This window comes from Protopterus annectens, chromosome 1.part2 (genome assembly GCF_019279795.1).
Source record: "Protopterus annectens isolate FY-2018-M chromosome 1.part2, PAN1.0, whole genome shotgun sequence".
NCBI lineage: Eukaryota > Metazoa > Chordata > Ceratodontiformes > Protopteridae > Protopterus > Protopterus annectens.
Window position 1 is genome coordinate 1067337167 of NC_056727.1, and position 20792 is coordinate 1067357958.

Genomic DNA, 20792 nt, shown 5'->3' on the forward strand with positions numbered 1-20792 from the left:
ATGCACTTGGTAGCTCAAGGCTGTGTTCCACAGAGCCATGGCTAGTCTGCAGAGAGGGTACAAGTGGGTTCTCCCCTGCTTGTTTATGTACCACATAACTGTGGTGCTGTCTATCTTTACCAATAATTGTCCTGGAAGAATGTGGTCCTTGAAGGCTGTCAGGGAATTCTGTACAGCTAACATTTTTTTTGGTTGATATGCAGGTGCATCTGTCTCGGGTTCCATTTGCCCTGAATGCACTGCCCGCCCTTCCAAGTGAGCCCCCCATGCATAGTCTGATGCGTCTGTTGTTAGGGTTTGGGTGGCAGGGGTTAGAGTGAAAGGAAGCCCTTTGTTGTGGTAGCAGGCCTCTGCCCACCAAAGGAACTGTCTTTATACAAGGAATCATTGATTCCAGGTCCTGAAAATGTTGACACCATAGACTTTTTAGATACCATTGCAGTTTCCTCATATGCAGTCTTGCATATGGAATTAGTAGAATGCAAGAGGCCATGAACCCCAGGGCTTGCAGAATTTTCCTTGCAGATAGCTCGGTCTTTATGGTCAGTTGTTTGAAGTAGGTTGTTAAATAAACTTGTTTCTCTGGAGTAAGGAAAGCAATCTGGGAAGTTGTGTTCAAGCTTGCTCCCAGGAATACAATCTGTTGGCAGGGTACTAGGTGAGATTTCTTTTTGTTTATGGTGTACCCCAGTGAGTTTAGAAGTTTCTTTATGAATGCCAGCTGCTTTAATAGCAATTCCTGGCTTTCTGCCTGAATCAGACAATCATCCAAGTATGGGTATATTTGAATATTTCTCTGCCTGCAAAATGCAATGGCTGGAGCCAGACACTTTCTGAATACCCAGGGTCCAATAGATAAGCCAAAGAGAAGTGCAGAGAACTAAAAGTGCATGGAGCCTGCCCTGAAGCATAGGTATTTCCTACAAGATTCCCTTACTGGGATGTGCAGGTAAGCTTCCTTTAAGTCTAAGGTTGCCAACCAGGCATCTTTGCCTAGCATAGGAAGCAGCTGTTGAAATGTTAGCATCTTGAGTTTTGGGATTACCAAAAAAGTGTTTAGAATAGAGAGGTCCAGGATAGGATGCCAGGAGCTGTTTTTTCTGGGTACCAGGAAAAGCCTTGAATAAAAATGTTGTCCCCTTTCTTCTTCTGGAACAGACTGAATAGCCCTGAGACTTAGAAGAGAGAGAACCTGCTGTTGAGCCTCTGCCCACTGATTTTGGGATAGGTCTGGCCAACCATTTGGGGTTGGTAGGGTGTGGAAGTGGAAACTGTATCCTTGGAAAACTATATTCAAAACCCATTTGTCCTGGGTAATGAGTTCCCAGTTTTTTGCATGCAGGGCGAGCTTTCCTCCTAAGGGAGCAGGTAGTTGAGCAGGGTTTGGGAGGGTTAAGGTAAAGTCATTGTGACATTTTTCCATTGGGGGGGGGTCTTACTGCTTTGGAAGTGGGAGCCCCCCACTGCTTAGGCCAGTGCGTAGCCTGAGACTGTAACCTTGGTGGTCTGCTGTTCCTGGGTTTGGACTAAGAAAGCCTGGAAGAGACCGGAAAGGACCAGTTATTTGAAGACCAATGCCTACTAAATCTGGGAGGCTGTACTTGCAGGAAATCTTTAACAGTTTGCATAGATTTAGCTTTTTCCTCCATCTTTTTGAGGACGACTTCTGCTTTGTTGCCAAACAGGCGGTCCTGGTTTAAGGGAGCATCCAGTAATTTAGCTTTAACATGATCTGGCAAGTTTTGCTCCTTAAGCCATGCATGCCTTCTAAGTACAGACACAGTGACAGCAGCCCTGCAAGATGCTTCTAAAGAGTCAAAACCACATTGCAAAGTATGTTTACCAACTTGTTCTGCAGAATGCATTAAATCCTGTAATTCTTTGTGTTCAGCACAGTCAGAATCAACATCATTTTCTGTTTAAGCAGCCCCATAATATGCTGCTGATACTTTAACATATGAAACTGGCAATTTAAAGCCCTAATGGCCAAAGTAGCAGAAGTATATACCTTCTTACCCCATCTGTCCAAGGCTCTAGAATCTCTATCAGAAGGGGTAGGGTTTTTGGCAGCAGTAGCCTTAATGCCATTTGGTCCTTGGGAACTGGTCTCTGGATCTGCAGTAGGATTCCTGAAGAGGAACTTGTGAGAGTCAGGTACTCTGTAATACCAGTCAGGTTTTCTGGGAGCTAGATGTAAAGTGTCTGGGGAAATGCTAGATTCCAAGAAAGCATCATCTACAATGTCCAGAACAGGAGGGATAGCTAAAGGCCTATGTTGAGGAAGGAGTAGGAATTCCCTAAGCCTCTTTTTGGAGTCAGAGTAATCCTGGCTTTCCCAGCGGAAATGCTCCCTAAGAGTGTGCAAGGTTTTACCAAAAGAGAAATCGTCTGGAGGGGAAGCAGATGGAATGGAATCCTCTGCATCAGAATCCTCATAGGTAGGCAAATCCTGATAATCAGAAGAAACAGAAATATCAGAATCGTGATCAGAGGAATCAGAAGGAAAATCAGTTCTAGGTCTCTTAGAGGGGGAAGGCTGTCTTCCCCTAATTAAGGTAATAAGGTCTTCAGCCATTCTAAGCATTTGTTTTTTAGGCATATGGGCCTGAGCATGCGGTTTGGATGTCGATTTTCTAGGTGTGGGTCGAGTTTTAGGCCTGGATGAAGAAGATGATGTTGGTTTAAAATGCAAGTCTGTAGGCCTGAATACACCCTCAGAAGCCGGTGCTTGCACAGTGGCTTCGGACACATCCAAGCTAGTGACATCTGTAGGTTCCATAGTCGAAAAAGCATCTCGTGGGATACTGGACTCCGAATGGGCCTCAGTAGAGGCCTTCGAATCTGAAGTAGCGGGTATCAGGGGCTGCGAAAGCCCCTCACTGAGTACTGGCGGACTGGCGACTAGCTTAACGGAAGCATCGTCTGCAGTTTTGGACCTATGTGGTCTGTCTCTGTCTTCATCCTTACGTTTTTTCAGAATATCAGTAGTCGGATGGCTTACCAAAGCCATTTCTGGATAGTTAAACCGAGTACCAAAATAATTTGCTGCAAACTTACACAGACGAATAGCTCGGGGGCTGAAAAAGGCACAAAACCGACAGCGAGGGACATCGTGGTTTGGGCCTAGGCAAGGAATGCAGTACAAATGAAAATCTTTATGAGATATTTGCTTTCCACAGGCAATACAATTGTTAACTTTTACTGACATCGGTTAAGAGCAAGAAAAAGGATCCCCAATGGGGTACTTAGCTTTTTTGAAGACTTCAATTCTGAAACTCGAAAACAAAACTCGAAAACAAAAATTTCAGGAGTCGGCCGACACTTGTGAACTGTTTCTACTTCGGGCACTGTGCGGCAACAAAGACTGATGTAATGGCATCGGCTGCATGTTTTATAACCCTGACGACCTGACATCATGGAAGAAGAGACAGCACCCGACACAGGAATCCAAGACTATGGTATTCAGGCCGGCTGAGGGCTACCTGCAGGCAGACAACTCAAATGTGATGACTGCAACAGTGAAACACGAAGAACATCAGTGGTAGACACAGTCGCAACACCATAAAGTATATTCCAGCAAAAGCAGTCACATTCTTCCAGCTGTCTGTTCACCATTTTTTTCAAGCAGTACTACAATGTTGTTGGAAGTTAGAGTTAATTCCTAAGCAGTTTAAACTGGTGCTGATTAGTAACTTAAACAAAAAAAATAATTTACATCCTCAGTCAGCTCACAATGTTGTGAGACAGTACTGTAACTTGAGCTACTCATCTTATAATTTGTACGTTGATGATGTCCCATCCACCCAATAGTTCGGCAATCACTGCTGCACTTCCCGCAGCTGAATAACAACGATTTGAACTGCTGAGCCCCAATGTTCAATGCATTTAAGATGTGCACTCTTCTTCACAATCTGTACCACTTTCAAGTGCTGCTCCTCCATTCACAGCATCTGTCTCTGTTAGGCTTAATGCCATGCCGTCCATGGAATATGCTCGGACCGTTTCAGAGAAGCATGGCTCACCATTTCTGAACTGCTGCTTTCAGTAATTAAAGGATACTACTGGAAAGTTTAACATTACATAGCCTCTTGTCACACCAGAGTAGCATTGCTTGGTTCTCCGATTCTGGTCCCAGCTGGGGTGTCATCTGTGTTGAACCTTTATGTCCAATACATGTCAGTATAGCTTTTCACTGGAGTTTTTGGTTTACAGCCACATTGGGCAGGTATGTGAAATGGTGTTACTCAAACTGCCCATAGTTATCTGTGCAAAGTGTGAGTGTTTTATGAGTCACAGAGTGGACTAGTGTCCCATACAGAATAGGATCCTGACTTATGCCTGTTGCTTGCCAGTACAGGTTCTCTCCTAATGCATAAAGCAGGGTAATGACAAGTGGATGGATACATGTTGGAAAGACTTGGGGGAAAAACACCCTCTGCAATTTACATCAACTGATTCCTTATAATCACAACTGGAAAGACATGAAAGCTTCAAGATGAGACATCTGTCTACTGTGACTTTTCATAAAGAGTTCAGTGATGTCTCAAACATGATAATGTTTTCTAAAGATATTCATTCTTAAGTCCTGAACTACAGACGAATGATTCACAGAGTGCAGCAAAGACAAACGTTAGTAACACATGCATGAGACATAATGTGGAAAAGAAGAGAAAAATAACTGTGTGAGAAGACAGGCAGTAACAACATATGAAATAAACACACAGGCACACAATGTGCAAATTACTGATGTGCTAATATGATGTAAAATGTTATTTATGCATGACAAGAAATGATGTACTACCATCCATGTGAAGCAGGGTTCCTATCTAACCCAATTCAAGTGCAACCTGGACAACTGGATGGGAAACCGGAAATTCATCCCTGGTTTGACACCTATGTTTCTAATGCAAACTGGTAACCTGTAAATGGTTCAGGCCCTTGCTTACATTTATCAAGGGTATCAGAACGTGCCAGAGATTTGGGATGCATGGCTAGGCCTAAAAAGGCCCTTGTGGTCATTAGCCTAGCAAACACCTGTGAACCCATCCTATACAGTGAGGCTAAAAGCCTTGTCCCTCTACTCAGTCTCATACAGACTGCTTAGAGGTGACTTGTGTCTTGCATGCAATGGCATCTCAGAGCCAGCCTTAATGGAATTGCTGCATATCGGTAAGTCAAACTCCACTCGTGCAACCCACATTCCAGGCCTCAACCTGTTCTGTGACATTAATAGAACTTGTTGGTGATATAAATTTGTGTCCCAAACACTCACCCATCTGTGGAACAGACTCCCTCTCCATGTTAAGCAGAGTACCTCACTAGCCTTCAAGAGGAACCTGGACAACTATATGGGAAACAGAAAATACACCCCCAGAATCCCACCTGTGTCCCTGCTGGACAGGGGAAACAGGTGCTAACTTTGTGGGAACATGGGCAAAATTCTTGGCTAGGCTTACAAAGGCCTCCGGGCCAATAGCCTAGCATTGACCTATGAACCTATGAACTAATATAAGATGTTTATCAAATACTATATCAATTCCCAATACACTCACAAATGAAACATCAGCAATCTAGTATAAGAGTCTCCTCATTCTGATACATTTACCATATCCTCCTCCTATAGACATATTCCTACAACTATAACTATCTCTCCCTGCAGTCTCCTGCAACTTTATCCCTCTACTTAACTACTTCTACTACTTCTACCCCTACAGCTAGATTTGCTCAGCAAAGCTGGTAAATACTACCTAATCCTTCTACTCCTACAGCTATACTTGCTCAACAAAATTTGTAAATACTACACAATCCTTCTACTCCCATAACTATATCTGCTCAACTAAACATGTAAATATTGTAAATATTGAGCAATCATTTCTATCTCTAACACTTTCACTCAAAGCGCTACCACTATTTCTCCTTCCTTCAACCTTAACTATCTTTTAGGAATCTCTAAGTAATACTGCTATACTATGCAAATGTAATAACCATAACTTAATGTAAAAAAAAAAAAAAAAAAAATTTTATTCAATTTCAGTATGAATTGTACTCTCATACTGTCCTGTATTCCTTGAAATCGTATTCTACAAACTGTTTAATGCTTTCTAAATTCTTGATTGTGTTGAAATCCTGTATGTAATATTTTTTATGCATTTTCGGAGCTTTTCTCCCCGGGCCTCCACTGAAAATGGGCCATGTTGACCCAGTGGACTTGCCCCGGTAATCAAACTGGAATAAATAAATAAATCTATGTACCTGATACAACAAAGATAAAACCACAAATTGTCCATACAGGCACAATTCCTATGCAAAAATAAAAAAAATAAAAAATACTGAATATTCAGGTACAAGGCACAGAGTAGATTTTGCATATGTCCCACAGAAAACTTACCAAGTCCCGACAGATGAATAGCTTTCACATTCTTTCTCATTCTCTGAAGGATTGCTTGGTCATTTTCCAGAACCTGTTAAGCAAACAATATTTTGGTTACTTTTCAACAAGATATAATGCAACGTTATTCACTCCCATAATTCATTTTTTCCCACTGCTGACAAAGCAGAGTAAGGGCAGCTTTCCTGATGTATGCTGTGAAACTGTCAATGCACAGTGAGTCTGCTGATGGAACACTATGAAAGTCATACCAAAATTATTGGTGATTATACCATGACCCCCCCAAAACGTGCACGCTGATTGGCCAGCGTGCACATTGTAAATCGAGTTATACTAATGGAAAAAGGTCCGGTCGCCCGGACTTTTTTCCATTAGTATAACTCTACTTTCAAAACACTGTCTCGCTATATTAAATGGGTTTAGCATAGCGAGACAGCTTTAAAATAAGCAACGGAGATCTCCGTTGCTTATTTTAAAGCTGTCGCTATGCTAAACCCATTTAACATAGCAAGACAGGTTTTACAAAAAAAGCAACGGAGAAAGCAAGATCTCTGTTGCTTTTTTTACTGTTTCGCTATGTTAAATGGGTTTAACATAGCGAGACCGTTTTAAAATAAGCAACGGACATCTCCGTTGCTTATTTTAAAACTGTCTCGTTATGTTAAACCCATTTAACATAGCGAAAACAGTAAAAAAAAAAGCAACGGAGATCTTGCTTTCTCCATTGCTTTTGCCCACAGCTCTGATGTACTGCGCGGTAGCGCAGTACATCAGAACTGCCGCGGATGCCAGACATCTGCGGAAGGGCAGTAAACAGGCATTATACTATGCCATTATTTAAGAAAAGTAATAGTTTCTTTTCTTAAATAATGTCATGGTATAGCAATAACCACTTCTGGGTGTGGGTAATGCTGTATTTACCACGGTTGGCTTGTTTACTCGGGCGCCCTCGGGACCAAACCACGCCAACCGTGGGTAAATCCAGCATTACCCACACCCAGGCGTGGGTTATTGCTATAATAACCACTGTTTTTTACAGTATGGTGGAACGATGTGTTAGCAAGCTTCATAACCCCAGGCAACAGAGAAGTAAATAGCTAGTCTGAATACCTGAAATAAACAGTTACTCAATATATACAAAGGCAGTCTTAAAATATATTTTAACATCAGATACTTAATCCCAGTCTGCTGTTTAAATACCGGAATACCCCAGTCATTAACCCCTGTCCCAACACACACACACACACACACACACACACACACACACTATGATACTGCAGATAAGTGCATTTTGACAAGAGTAAGTCAACCCTGCTCTAATAAGGAAGTTTAAGACTCTAAGAGCATGTGACACTAAAGCTGTGCTCGGTGAAAGTCTTGTCAGCTGAGCACCAAGAACAGTAAATTTTCAATCTGCCTACATACAATTTCCTAGTAGTAGACTTTCCATCCTCCTTAGCAATGCAGAGGACCTCTGGATCATAGGCCTTCCAGTTTGGAAGCAGTGGCCTGTCTTTCAGTCAGTCAAAATGAGGCTGTTTAGACTAGGGTAGACTACTGCTTCCACTTGTTGAGTTAACAGGGTGCAATATGCAAGCAATAATGCCTGACAGGGTCTGTGTTAATCTGTATTAATGCCCGCCCAGGAGTGTCATGAGGCCAGACGCCACAGGCGGAGGGCCTTTACACCCCTGGAAGGGCATTAATTATACATTAACACACACCCTGAATGGTATTACTGCACTTAGAGAATGGGAAATGGTGTGTTTTACTTGCTTATTTTTAAGTACTACATTGTTTTTTTATATATTTTTAATGTAAAATAGTTCCTCCACCTAATGTTTCAAACTTGCTGTAGTATATGTTAATGGCTTTGGAGGAAGCATTTTACAGCAAACATATATAAATACAATACAGTGCTTAAAAAATAATAAGCAAGTAAAACACAAAAATTTTACATAGAGCCCATTCTCTATCCCAAACACACATACACAGGCTCCTCTGCTTTCATACACTCATTCACTCACACAAGATCGCTCTCAATCTCTCTCACACGCAGTCTCCTCTGCTTTCATACTGTTAGTCACACATCACTCTTACTTTCTTTCTCATTCTCTCTCTCTCTTTCTCACACAAACACACACACACACACACACACACACACACACACACACACACACACACACACACACACACACACACACACACACACACACACAGTCTCTCTCTCTTTTTTGTTTTACATTTTATGCCTGCTAAACAGCAGAACCACTGCTTAGAGAGTATAAAAATAATGGTGGCCATTAGCTTTTTTTGCAGTCCGAGTTCCACTGAAGCTTAATATGCTGCCATGAAGCAGCGGACTCGTTTGTCAGCGGGCATTACTTGTACATTAATACACTGCTGGAGAATGTTCACTCTCCAGTCAGGTTGCTGATGTACAGTTTGCCCATGATGTACAGTTTGCCCATTCTCTAAAAGAATAGCCACTGACTCCCCTTTTTTGAGCTGGACAACCAGGGAGAACCATGGAGCACTGTGGCAGGAGAGGGCTACTACAATAATGTCTGCTTGGCCATCCCTGCTCTTCGCTAGTACTTCAAGAATTACTGAACTTGACAGGAAAGCATAAAGCAGCTCTTTCTTCCAATTAATCAAAATAATAATCATGACCCATATCTCCTGGCTTTGGCAATATTTATTTTCTAAACAATTTCATTAAATCATCACATTTTAATCAGTGACATGGATGTACATGCATTAATATAAAAGAACACTAACCACAGTACTATTTTCCATTTTCATGCAGTACACATAAATGTTTTACAATTTTCATTCACTCAAATATTGAATAAATTGCTTTATTCTTTTTTTCATTCCCTTAAATTTCACTCCAACTAAACATTTATTTGTATGTACTGATCCCACAAATTCCATTTATTTCCAGGTAGTTTCCTCTAAAGATCCCACCTGCAACGCTTTTAATGCCTTTAATATATTCAATACTTCAACTACAGGTGGTTTAGATTTTGACTTCCATTTCCTAGTAACTGCTTTTTTGGAATACAATAGCATCTCAGGAAGTCCTTAGAAATTTTGGGAAATTCACATCTGTGTCCACGCTAAAAATAATCATCTTCTTTGTCACATAAATTTGCTCCTCCAACATTTCTAACAAATTACTCTGAAGGGTATCTTTAAAATTTTCTAACTCATTACATTCCTCAAAACATATTTCCAGTTACCTTTCTTTCCTCACCACACTCTTCTGCACTTACTATCTACTGAAGGGGCAAATCCTCTGAAGTCTGCTTTTGACATAAAATATCCATGTAAACACTTCCATGCAAAACTCCTAAACCTTCTGGAGTTTGCTGCATACTTGGAAGCTATATACAACAGAAGTCCTCCAGTTGTTATCTTTTTTCAACAGCAGCATCTGTCATAGACATAATAAAAACAAAACACACCACAGTTGGTCTATTATCAACCCCTACTACGGAAGGCAGTAAACATCTAAAAAAAAAAAAAAAAACAAAACTATCAGAGATGGTCTACTATCAGTCCCTAGTCGGGAAGGCAGTCTCTAACCTGCAGTACAAATTTCTGCTTAACCTCATCCTATTCTATCAAACCCCCCCCCCCCAGACCACTTATTTCATTTCAGTACCTTGACTCATTTGCTAGTTTCTTCCAGTAAATTCCAGACTCCTCTTGCCTATACTTGCAATCTCCTTTCTCCATTCATATGTTGTCTCAGATCTTCGAATACTTTCTGCATTATAAATATTTTGTATGGTTCTTGTTATTCACATTAATGGCCTACATCCAAAATCCTACATTCAATTTCTCAAACTCCCCGCCTGTTTCATCATCCCGTTCCACTGAATACTGTATATCAGCTTTAACTATGTAGATCTTGAGTATCCTTTCTAAACAGGTGATCCTAAACCACCTTTCTCTTGAAGGAGAATCGACTTATCCCACTTAATTCTTGCCGTCTTCCTCTCCCAAAATAAACTCCTCCAACCTTTATTAATCATCCACAGCTTAAAAATTGCCTAACCTGTATAAATTAATAAAAACATTTTCACTGCTTCCCCCTTACTATTCACAGCCATAATCTAAAAATTCCAGGTTCTCATATTTTGTACAATCTTTCACTTAGTCTTTTCCCATATACCCTTAGCTGGTAGGATATAATCCTTTTTAATCCCTACTCAAAAATACATCTTATGTTCCCAAAATTAGGAATATTGCTGAACCCATTGATGAGTGAATACATAATTTATCACTACAGCCTTTGTTTTGTCTTCATTTATTTTACATCATGAAAAGACATAGCACTGTCTCAAAATGATCCACAACACAGAACTGTCTTTTTCTAGATTTATCAGGTACAAAACATTATTGCCTGCAAATAAAATTTTGTTTGATTACCATAACAATGTTATCTGTGAATTTATCAGTCTCTTATTTTCTTTGCTAATCTCTCTCTAAATATAAAGCAAACAGCAAATGGAAAGAGGATATCCTTGTCTGGATCCTCTGATCAAATACAGCTTGTCAGAATGATGTTTGTCATCTTCTTAGTCCTGACTTGAAGAGATATCCTAATTTACTCCTACACTTCTGTTTCATTCCTAAATGCAGGTTAGTCATTAAAGTCTGTCTGTGTTGTAGATATGTCAAACTCCACCACAGCGACTGCTGTGTTCAGCCAGCACAGTCTTTGCCTGAAGAAGGCTGGATTGTCCAGGTATGATACTTGTGTATTTCACTGCTCTTAGCACAAGAAAACACTGAGAGCTGATGACAAAATTAAAAGAAAAAACTTTAACTGGAAAGTCCACAGTTCAGCGAGATCGGTGCTAAACAAAAATAATACGGTTAGCTAACATCAGTCACAGATATACTTGCAGAAAGAATTTGCAGAGGTGGGAAAGTTGCCGAGATTTACACCAACTATATGTCTGCAAAGAAAGTATGTGTTTCTATACTTAATATATGGTTTGGAATGTTTTTGCAAATTATGCAAAGATTTGCAAATGTGGCTGTTTACATGACAAATAGGTATTTACAGACATTTATGTTACTACTGTAACACAGAAAGTAGCTGTGCAGGTCTGAAGGCAGATCATCCTCTGCTGTGACCTCTTATTAGGCCCATGAAGACTGTAACCATTTGGCATTCTACCCATAAAAATCACTGTATAGTAATGTGCAGGTTAACACTGAGTGTCCACTGGTGCCCAACAGGGCTTTTTTAGGTTGTCACACTAAATATGACTTAACTGGAGACAGGTGCCTGGATTCAATTCCTATTCAATAGGAAGGTGCACAAAATTGAAAGAGATACAGAACAGTATAGGATAGGGAGGGTGTACATTTGGCCACAACACAATAGAGAAGGTAGCAATATTAACAACCAGGAACAAAGAATAGGGAGAAACAAATATCACAGACAGGATGAAGACGCAAATTTTCAAGGGGGCAGATTTCATCCTGCCCCAAAGAAATTTCAAAAAAGGTACTTAAATATAGCAGTAGTTGTTATCCTCCCAACAGTAAGGATGCAATTTCGAAAGGAGAGACCTCTGAGACACATGAATTTGATACAGGTGTGGAAATCAATAATAGTAGCAGACCTAGGATTTACAATTTTAATGGATTTAAGGTATATAACTACACCAATGTTGGAATCACACAAGATGTTTTCTCTCTTTTCAGTAAAGGAATGAAATACATTCCGACAGTCAGTTTTAATTTATTTGACACTATCAAAGAGATCAAATTATATTGTCGTAGATTAAACCTGGCGATATTTTTTAAAGACCACAATGATGCATCCAAACTAAGTGAGAGGAGTTTAGTAAAGAGAAGTACTTATATCCCATCTCAAAACTCACAAGTAGCTATATATGAACAAGTGGTGTGTAAAGAAGTATATGCAACATATAAAAATATTGGGAAGCAGGTTGATTTCCATGATAAATCTAGAGACAATTTAACGAAGGATGAAAGGAAAATGTTAGATGATATCATCTCTAATAAAGAAATTAGGATTATGAAACCGGATAAGGGGGGAGGGATCATACTATTTGATAAGGGCGAATACTATAGCAAGATCCATGACCTATTGTTCAATTCAGGTAACTATGAGGTAGTTTCCCTCAATCAGATTAACATCGGATACAAACGGATAGATCTAGCTATAGAAGAATACCTCTTAGACAACAGAATTACCGAGGAACTTTACAATTTTATAAGGAATGAATATCCAATGATGGCCCATATAGTGGGTATCCCAAAAATCCACAAAAATCTAGAAAACCCCCCGTATAGACCGATAATATCAGGATCAAAATCCAAAACATTTAATATGGGAGTCACAATAGACCATTGGACTAAACATGTGTATAAAAACGTTCCTCATTTAATTAAGGACTCCTGGCATTTTCTTAGCAAATTAACTCCAGAGGTGTGGGATGAGGATATCACATTCATTACAGTAGATGTAAAAGATCTCTTTTCCTGCATACCCACGGACATAGGGTTGGAATACTTTTGCAATAGTATGAGGAAGTTCTCTGGTTTAACATGGGAGAAAATCAATCTCATAATGGACATGATGGGACTCATACTGGACCATAATTACATTGAATTTCAAGGTGAAATGTTCAGACAAACTAAGGGTGTGGCTATGGGTGCATCTTGTGCACCCATATTTGCAAATTTAGTGATGTTAGAATGGGAGGATCAGTATATATTCCCCAGTGAATATTATAAGCATATGTTACTATACACACGTTTTCTGGATGACCTATTCATTATATGGAAGGGGGAAACAGATGTTATCTCAGACTTCATTAATTACATCAACAATACTACGGACTTTTTGTGCTTTACACATACAGTTGAAAAAAGAGGTATAGCGTACTTGGACACATATATTAGTAACAATGGGGAAGGTTTTGTGTCAAAAATTATACAGAAAACCAACCTTCTCCAATGACTACATTCAATATGGGAGTTGTCATCCTCCACATACGTTCAAGAATGTAGTCAAAGGTCAATGTGTGAGAGCTGCTCGCATGTCATCTACAAGTGAACTTATGACACAAGAACTTGACTATATCTACAAATTATTCTACGAAAGAGGTTATCCCACAAGTATGCTTGCAGATGTAGTAGAATATGTTAAATCACAATGGGGGACTAAATATAGTCCGTTACTAGGTAAAGAAGGTACGTATACGAAGAAAAATCAACCTTTTGATAGACGAGTTTGTGTTATTATGTACAATACACATACAAACATCGTTAAGGAGATCTTACATAGACACTGGACAATTTTCACTAATATGGAGGAAGTAGGACAGATAGTAGGGAGCACACCCAGTATAGTATTAAAAACAGGTAATAATATAAAGAAATTAATAGAAAGAAGTGACAATAGGAACAACAAACAACAACATAAGAAGAAGGGGACAAAAAGATGTGGAACTTGTGGACAGTGTAAATATGTCAATGAAGAAAAAAGTACCAAATTAGATAATATTATAAAAAGTACATGTAAATTTAAATCAGGAAATTGTAACAGTCAGGGAGTTGTTTATTTAGCCACTTGTACGCAATGTACAGCATACTATATAGGGAAAACAGAAAGAAAACTAAAAACCCGGATATATGAACATGTATACAAAATGAGAAAAGGAGATGAGAAGAATGCGCTCAGCAAACATGTAAAAGCTAAAGGTGAAGATCACACGTTCAAGTTTGCTATAATAGATCAAGTAGATAGAACTGTTGGTAGTGACAACTGGAAGGCACGTTTAGGATCCATGGAAGGTAAGTGGCAGATATGTTATGATGCCACAACATATCCAGGACTAAATGAATACATTAGTTTGAAACCATTTCTTATCCTGGGATCTTCCTAAACATAAATTAAAGTATACACAGATCACATATACAATTAAGCAATGTATTTATGTATTTATGTATTATATTTTATCCAGTTGCATTCAGTTAGTTATTTATTCAACAATGTATCATTTATTAATACAATATAATTGATTTTGTGATTTTATAAATTGGTTTAGCAATTTTCCCATTTCTTGGAAGAATAGCAGTATAGGGATTTTGTCTTCAGTATGTAGCAGGTTATTGTATACCAAATAGGTATTTTATATAAATACAAAAATCACTCTGTGTAATTATAGGTTTGTTTTTAACAATAGGGTATTTATTTATATATTCATTCATATTACATTGTATCACATTGGGTTTCATATACACCACAATATAGATGAGCTTCATATAGAATTTTCATATAGAATTTTAGGAATATACTATATAGAAATATTTATTTATAAGTTATATTTATTATTAATAAGATGCATTTTAAACATATAGGTTATGTATTAGGGCTCATTATTAGAATGAATTAGTTAATTGATTAAATTTTGGCGCCAAAGGATGGTATAAAATGATGTCATTTATGTACATTGATGGTTCTGAAGAAGTCTGGCTAGGACAGATGAAAGCGCTTAACCTTCGTTGTTGGGAATACTAGCTATCGTGATTTGTATGTCCTTTACGTTCGTGTAGTGTGGATTAAAATTTGGTTACTACTCAGCGAGCCTGTGGATTATTTTGCAATCCTGTTCCGAGTCCTGCTCTGTTCGAGCTACTAGATACTGTGTTCGGTTTTCAAACTGCAAATAAAATTTTGTTCGATTACCATAACAATGTTATCTGTGAATTTATCAGTCTCTTATTTTCTTTGCTAATCTCTCTCTAAATATAAAGCAAACAGCAAATGGAAAGAGGATATCCTTGTCTGGATCCTCTGATCAAATACAGCTCGTCAGAATGATGTTTGTCATCTTCTTAGTCCTGACTTGAAGAGATATCCTAATTTATTCCTACACTTCTGTTTCATTCCTAAATGCAGGTTAGTCATTAAAGTCTATCTATGTTGTAGATATGTCAAACTCCACCATAGCGACTGATGTGTTCAGCCAGCACAGTCTTTGCCTGAAGAAGGCTGGATTGTCCAGGTATGATACTTGTGTATTTCATTGCTCTTAGCACAAGAAAACACCGAGAGCTGATGACAAAATTAAAAGAAAAAACTTTAACTGGAAAGTCCACAGTTCAGCGAGATCGGTGCTAAACAAAAATAATATGGTTAGCTAACATCAGTCACAGATATACTTGCAGAAAGAATTTGCAGAGGTGGGAAAGTTGCCGAGATTTACACCAACTATATGTCTGCAAAGAAAGTATGTGTTTCTATACTTAATATATGGTTTGGAATGTTTTTGCAAATTATGCAAAGATTTGCAAATGTGGCTGTTTACATGACAAATAGGTATTTACAGACATTTATGTTACTACTGTAACACAGAAAGTAGCTGTGCAGGTCTGAAGGCAGATCATCCTCTGCTGTGACATGCTTATTAGGCCCATGAAGACTGTAACCATTTGGCATTCTACCCATAAAATCACTGTATAGTAATGTGCAGGTTAACACTGAGTGTCCACTGGTGCCCAAAAGGGCTTTTTTAGGTTGTCACACTAAATATGACTTAACTGGAGACAGGTGCCTGGAAGATTAGCTTATGGCTCCTCCAGCAGCAAAGAGTGGCCAGATACAACATACAGAACATCACAAAGGTTCTAAAGGAGGACAGAACCTCTTTGATCAACATAAAAGCACTTAAGGTTTCTGGGGGGGGGGGGGTCACAAGCTATGCAGAAATACATAAGCCTTAGAAAAATTAGCTCTAGCACACCAGTCAGTGTTGTTGTTTGTCTTTTTGGCTTTTCCCGGTTAGGGGTCGCCACAGCGGAACTCTGGTCCTCTAATGATTGGCAATAGATTTTTTTTTTATGGTGTCGAGTTGCCAGCCCGACGCCCAACCTTCAGTGAAGGCACGCCCATTCACGCATGTCTTTCAGAGGCCACTCGACCGTGGGGAGGACATGCAGACTCCACACAGAAGGCACTCCAGCCAAGAATTGAACAGGAGAACACTCTTGCTGTGAGGCAACAACGCTACCGCTGGCTTCATTTCATAAATATAACCTGGCAAAGGCATGGTCCACTCACAGCTCTCCAACCCATTAATTAAGCCACACCACTTGCCAATAATACAGTAAGAAAAGAACTTGATAATGAACTCAAGGCACAAATCACATATTCCGTGCTATCCCAGAGAAAGGGTAAATCAGCTGCAGTGACTAAATCTATAAAAGGTGAAAAATGTATCATTGCCCAGTGGCCTTCAGGTAGCTAAACATTTATGTATAAACAGGAAGTGCTAAAAGCTCATTCCTGTAAATATTCACATTAAGTACAATGCAGTAAAGTGCAAGAAGGAAGCAGGTTCCATAAAAATGTTTATTAATAAGGGAAAAATATGAAAGGTGAGCTAAAACTTGTCTGAAACTGATGAAAGGTGCGATAGCAACAGTTATGCAGTCAAAAAATAGAAAAGACTTGACACAAAGAATGTGAAAAAGCCAGTGATCCAAGCTCTGAAAAATAAAATGAGATTTTCAAAAAAAATAAATAAAAAAAGAAAAAGCCAATGATCAAAGCAGGAACAACAGAAGGAGAATTTAAGATGGAATGGATGGGTAAATCAGTTTGCCTCTGCCATCAACTTCCTACTTTCTGTAAGAGCTGTGTAATTCATGACATGACAAGTGCTAGCAGGCAGAGTACAAAACAAAAATGAAACCACGAGGAATGGCTCTGTGGAAAACATTACACTCCAGTCTGTTCTGACATGACTTTACTGCCAAACAGATACACACTAGCTGTGACATTTAACTGTCCAATTCTCATCCTTATCACAAAATAATGCACGCACTTAAATTATTAAAGAAAACCACATACTGGCACTCACGTTACTCATTTTCCAGTCTTAAGGGTGTGTTTACTGTAGTTTCCAACTGTTTGCTATTTGTCAACTATAGTCTATAGTCGTTACACATGCTTCCTACAATTTACTGGTGTTGCCAGGCCTGAGAACGGTGGAACATCACAATGGATAATGCATGCAATTAGCATGTCTTCTTAAGAAAGCAAATGTACTATGCTGTATAGTAAACTGATATATACATGGCATTCTCTCCCTGCAATAAACCTTCAAACCATTTGCAGAAAATCAATTCAGTAACCTGTGAAAGCCTCTCAAATTACAGATTCTCTCTAAGCAAAGCTTCATTACATACGTTACATCACAATAATGATCATCCCATCCTGCTGTTTACGCAGCAGCAAAATACACATTCTCTTATCATTTGTGTATAACTACAGAACAAAACACATTCCTTCACCACAGATCTGCTGCCAACATTTAATTAACAGTATCTTTGAATTTCCATTGTAAATCAGCAGTACACAAGCCAGACTGCCTTCCCTCAACACAGGAAGGGCAAGTCTGTACCCACTGGTCACTTAAAAGCCTTCCCTGCCAGCTCTTCCAGTACCTCGTACACTAATCAATCCTGGTACATCTGGGTTTCAAGGTTTTGACCCCCACCCCACCCATGCCACAAAGCCTACAACTTATTCTGAATTTACATTTATTCCTACAAGTGTAGGCTTTTCTACTTGTATTTTATTTTACCATTGTTTACTGGGAAAGTCTTACTGGGTTTAGCTTAACCACTTTTCTGCTGAGGCATGGACAGAAAGGCTCCTTAAATTTTTTTTTTTTTTTTTTTACAAAAAATATTAAGATTACACATAAAATGACAGTGTACAAACAATATACATGTATTTAGAGAGAACATTAGATTTTAAGCAGTGTGCATAAATGTGCAAATTACATGAATATTTAAGCAGTGTACAGATTTGTAAAACATATCACTACATCTAGCCTCATATATTTTATTAAAAGGAGAAGTCCATTGTAGTGCAGATTCTTTTCTATTTGGTGGTATAGCAGGAAGAGGAAAATCACATACAGGGTATAAAACCGTGGAAAAAGAGAGAGAGAGAGAGAGAAACAACTGACCTTTAGAACCCCACTCTGGGGAAAAAGAAAGAACATGGTATGAGGTGTTATAGTTGCTGTGTGTCCAATAACGATTCAGTGAAAAACAGAATGAGATTGGAGAATGGAGGAAAGGAAATAGGTAGCAGTGTAAGGGAATTATGTAAATTAAAGGTATAGAGTGCATTATTGTTAAAGAGATTATCAATGTAGAAATCTTGGCAAGGATATTAGTGGGTTGGAGGGTAACAAAAAGTGGCATTTATTGGTACGGACAAGAACAGGAGTGTAGGCAAAAAGGAGTGTGAGAGGAAGTGGCTGTGAAGATGTAAACAGTAACAGTGGGGTGAAGGCAGGAAGACAGCGAGTAAAAAGAAAGACAGACATGGTAACAGTCGAGTTGTGGAGGTGGGTGAGAGCAGTGCATGCAGTTTAGGAAAAGCTAAGCAAAAGTAAAAGTAGCCCTGGGAAAGAGTAAGGGTAGACAGTTTCTGAGATCTGCAGTAGGTCGGATAAGTTAGAGATTATGCACACAGAGTTAGATTAGTTGTGAGACCAATCTACAAGGCAAAGGTTAGAAAGCCGTAAAGACATGCATCTGGAGCGTTTCTCCCCGGGCCTCCGCTGAAAACAGGCTCTGTGGAACCTAGTCGGACATTCCCGGTCAACAAATGTTAAATAAAAAATAAAAAAAAAAAATTAAAAAAAATGCCAACAGGATAGACGGAGGCTTGGTGGTCCTCAGAGGTTAACTCTCACTAGGAATTAACAGTGATTGTAACAGTAGCCTACCTCTCCTAGCCCTAAAAATCCTATCTTAGTTCCTGAGCGACCACTCAGGTCAGTGTCATTGTCTCGAGATAAGTGACCAGCTGGTCCCCTTTATTAGAAGTGGTGAAACATGGCTTCCCTCCACCCTAAGCCACAGACCAAATTTATTAACCAGCTTTCAGGACATTCCCTCCAGTCACATTCTCACATATACCCACATTAAATATTGTCCCAAATCTCCCAAAATGGTGTCAGAACAAGAGGTTCAGTCATTCATACTGTTGAGCTAGGTCATCTCCAGGCAATAAATAGCACAGAGAATAATACAAAGCCAGCATCACAGAGGCATGTTCAATCATACAATTGCCTCTAGGATAATCAGTCTGGCCATGCATACAATGTTCTCTTTAGGCAATTAAAGACCACTCACCTATGGCAGTGCTTATGCCCATGTACTTAAGACAGTCAAGAGTCTATCCCTCTCACAAACACTATACCTTAGTGAGGAACACTACAATACAGCTGCTCAGTGTTCTTTTTTAACTTTAGAAATGCCCCCCCCCCAATCTAATCAATGCTCTCACTGAACACACTGAATTAGAACAGTGTTTAAAGAAAACTGTCACTTTGTGTAAAACTGAAAAAAAATGTTTGGGAAGCAAATAAAAGGACTAACCTGAATACTGTGTAAAAAAAAAAAAACACACTAAATAATAATTACTATGGGGTGTGCAATTTTTCTGATAAAATTTCAAGTGTACTACAGATCACCTCTGAGCCCTTTCTTATTTGCAAAGGTGATGGACAGGTTGACAGACGAGATCAGACAGGAGTCCCCGTGGACTATGATGTTTGCAGATGACATTATGATCTGTAGTGAGAGTAAGGAACAGGTGGAGGAGACCCTGGAGAGATGGAGATATGCTCTAGAGAGAAGAGGAATGAAGGTCAGCAGGTCTAAGACAGAATATATGTGTGTGAATGAGAGTGAGGATAGAGGAATGGTGAGGATGCAGGGAGTAGAGACGGCGAAGGTGGATAAGTTTAAATACTTGGGGTCAATAGTTCAGAGTAATGGTGAGTGTGGAAGAGAGGTGAAGAAGAGAGTACTGACAGGATGGAGTGGGTGGAGAAGAGTGTCAGGAGTGATTTGTGACAGGCGAGTACCTGTAAGAGTGAAAGGGAAGGTCTTCAAGAGGGTAGTGAGACCAGCTATGTTATATGGGTTGGAGACAGTGGCATTGACAAAAAGGCAGGAGTCAGAGCTTGACGTGGCAGAGGTGAAGATGTTAAGATTTGCACTGGGTGTGACGAGGGTGGACAGGATTAGGAATAAGAATATTAGAGGGTCAGCCCAGGTTGGAAGGTTTGGAGACAAAGCCAGAGAGGCAAGATTACATTGGTTTGGACATGTGCTGAGGAGGGATGCTGAGTATATTGGGAAAAAGATGCTAAGGATGAAGCTACCAGGTAACAGGAAAAGAGGAAGGCCTAAGATAAGGTTTATGGATGTGGTGAGAGAGGACATGCAAGTGGGTGGTGTGACAGAGCAAGATGCAGAGGACAGGAAGAAATGGAAACAGGTGATCCGCTGTGGCGACCCCTAATGAGAACAT

The 20792-nt window shown here is 39.4% G+C and overlaps 1 protein-coding gene across 2 annotated transcripts in view; it reads right to left on the bottom strand.

Annotated features, from left to right (window-relative positions):
• The window catches only part of LOC122792230 (arf-GAP with SH3 domain, ANK repeat and PH domain-containing protein 3-like), a 1314966-nt gene that overhangs the window by 861738 nt on the left and 432436 nt on the right, over positions 1-20792 (bottom strand). For both annotated transcript variants that reach the window (XM_044059977.1, XM_044059976.1), the window contains exon 2: positions 6389-6461. In XM_044059977.1, the coding sequence (XP_043915912.1) occupies positions 6389-6461 (73 nt within the window). The remainder of the gene's footprint in view (positions 1-6388; positions 6462-20792) is intronic.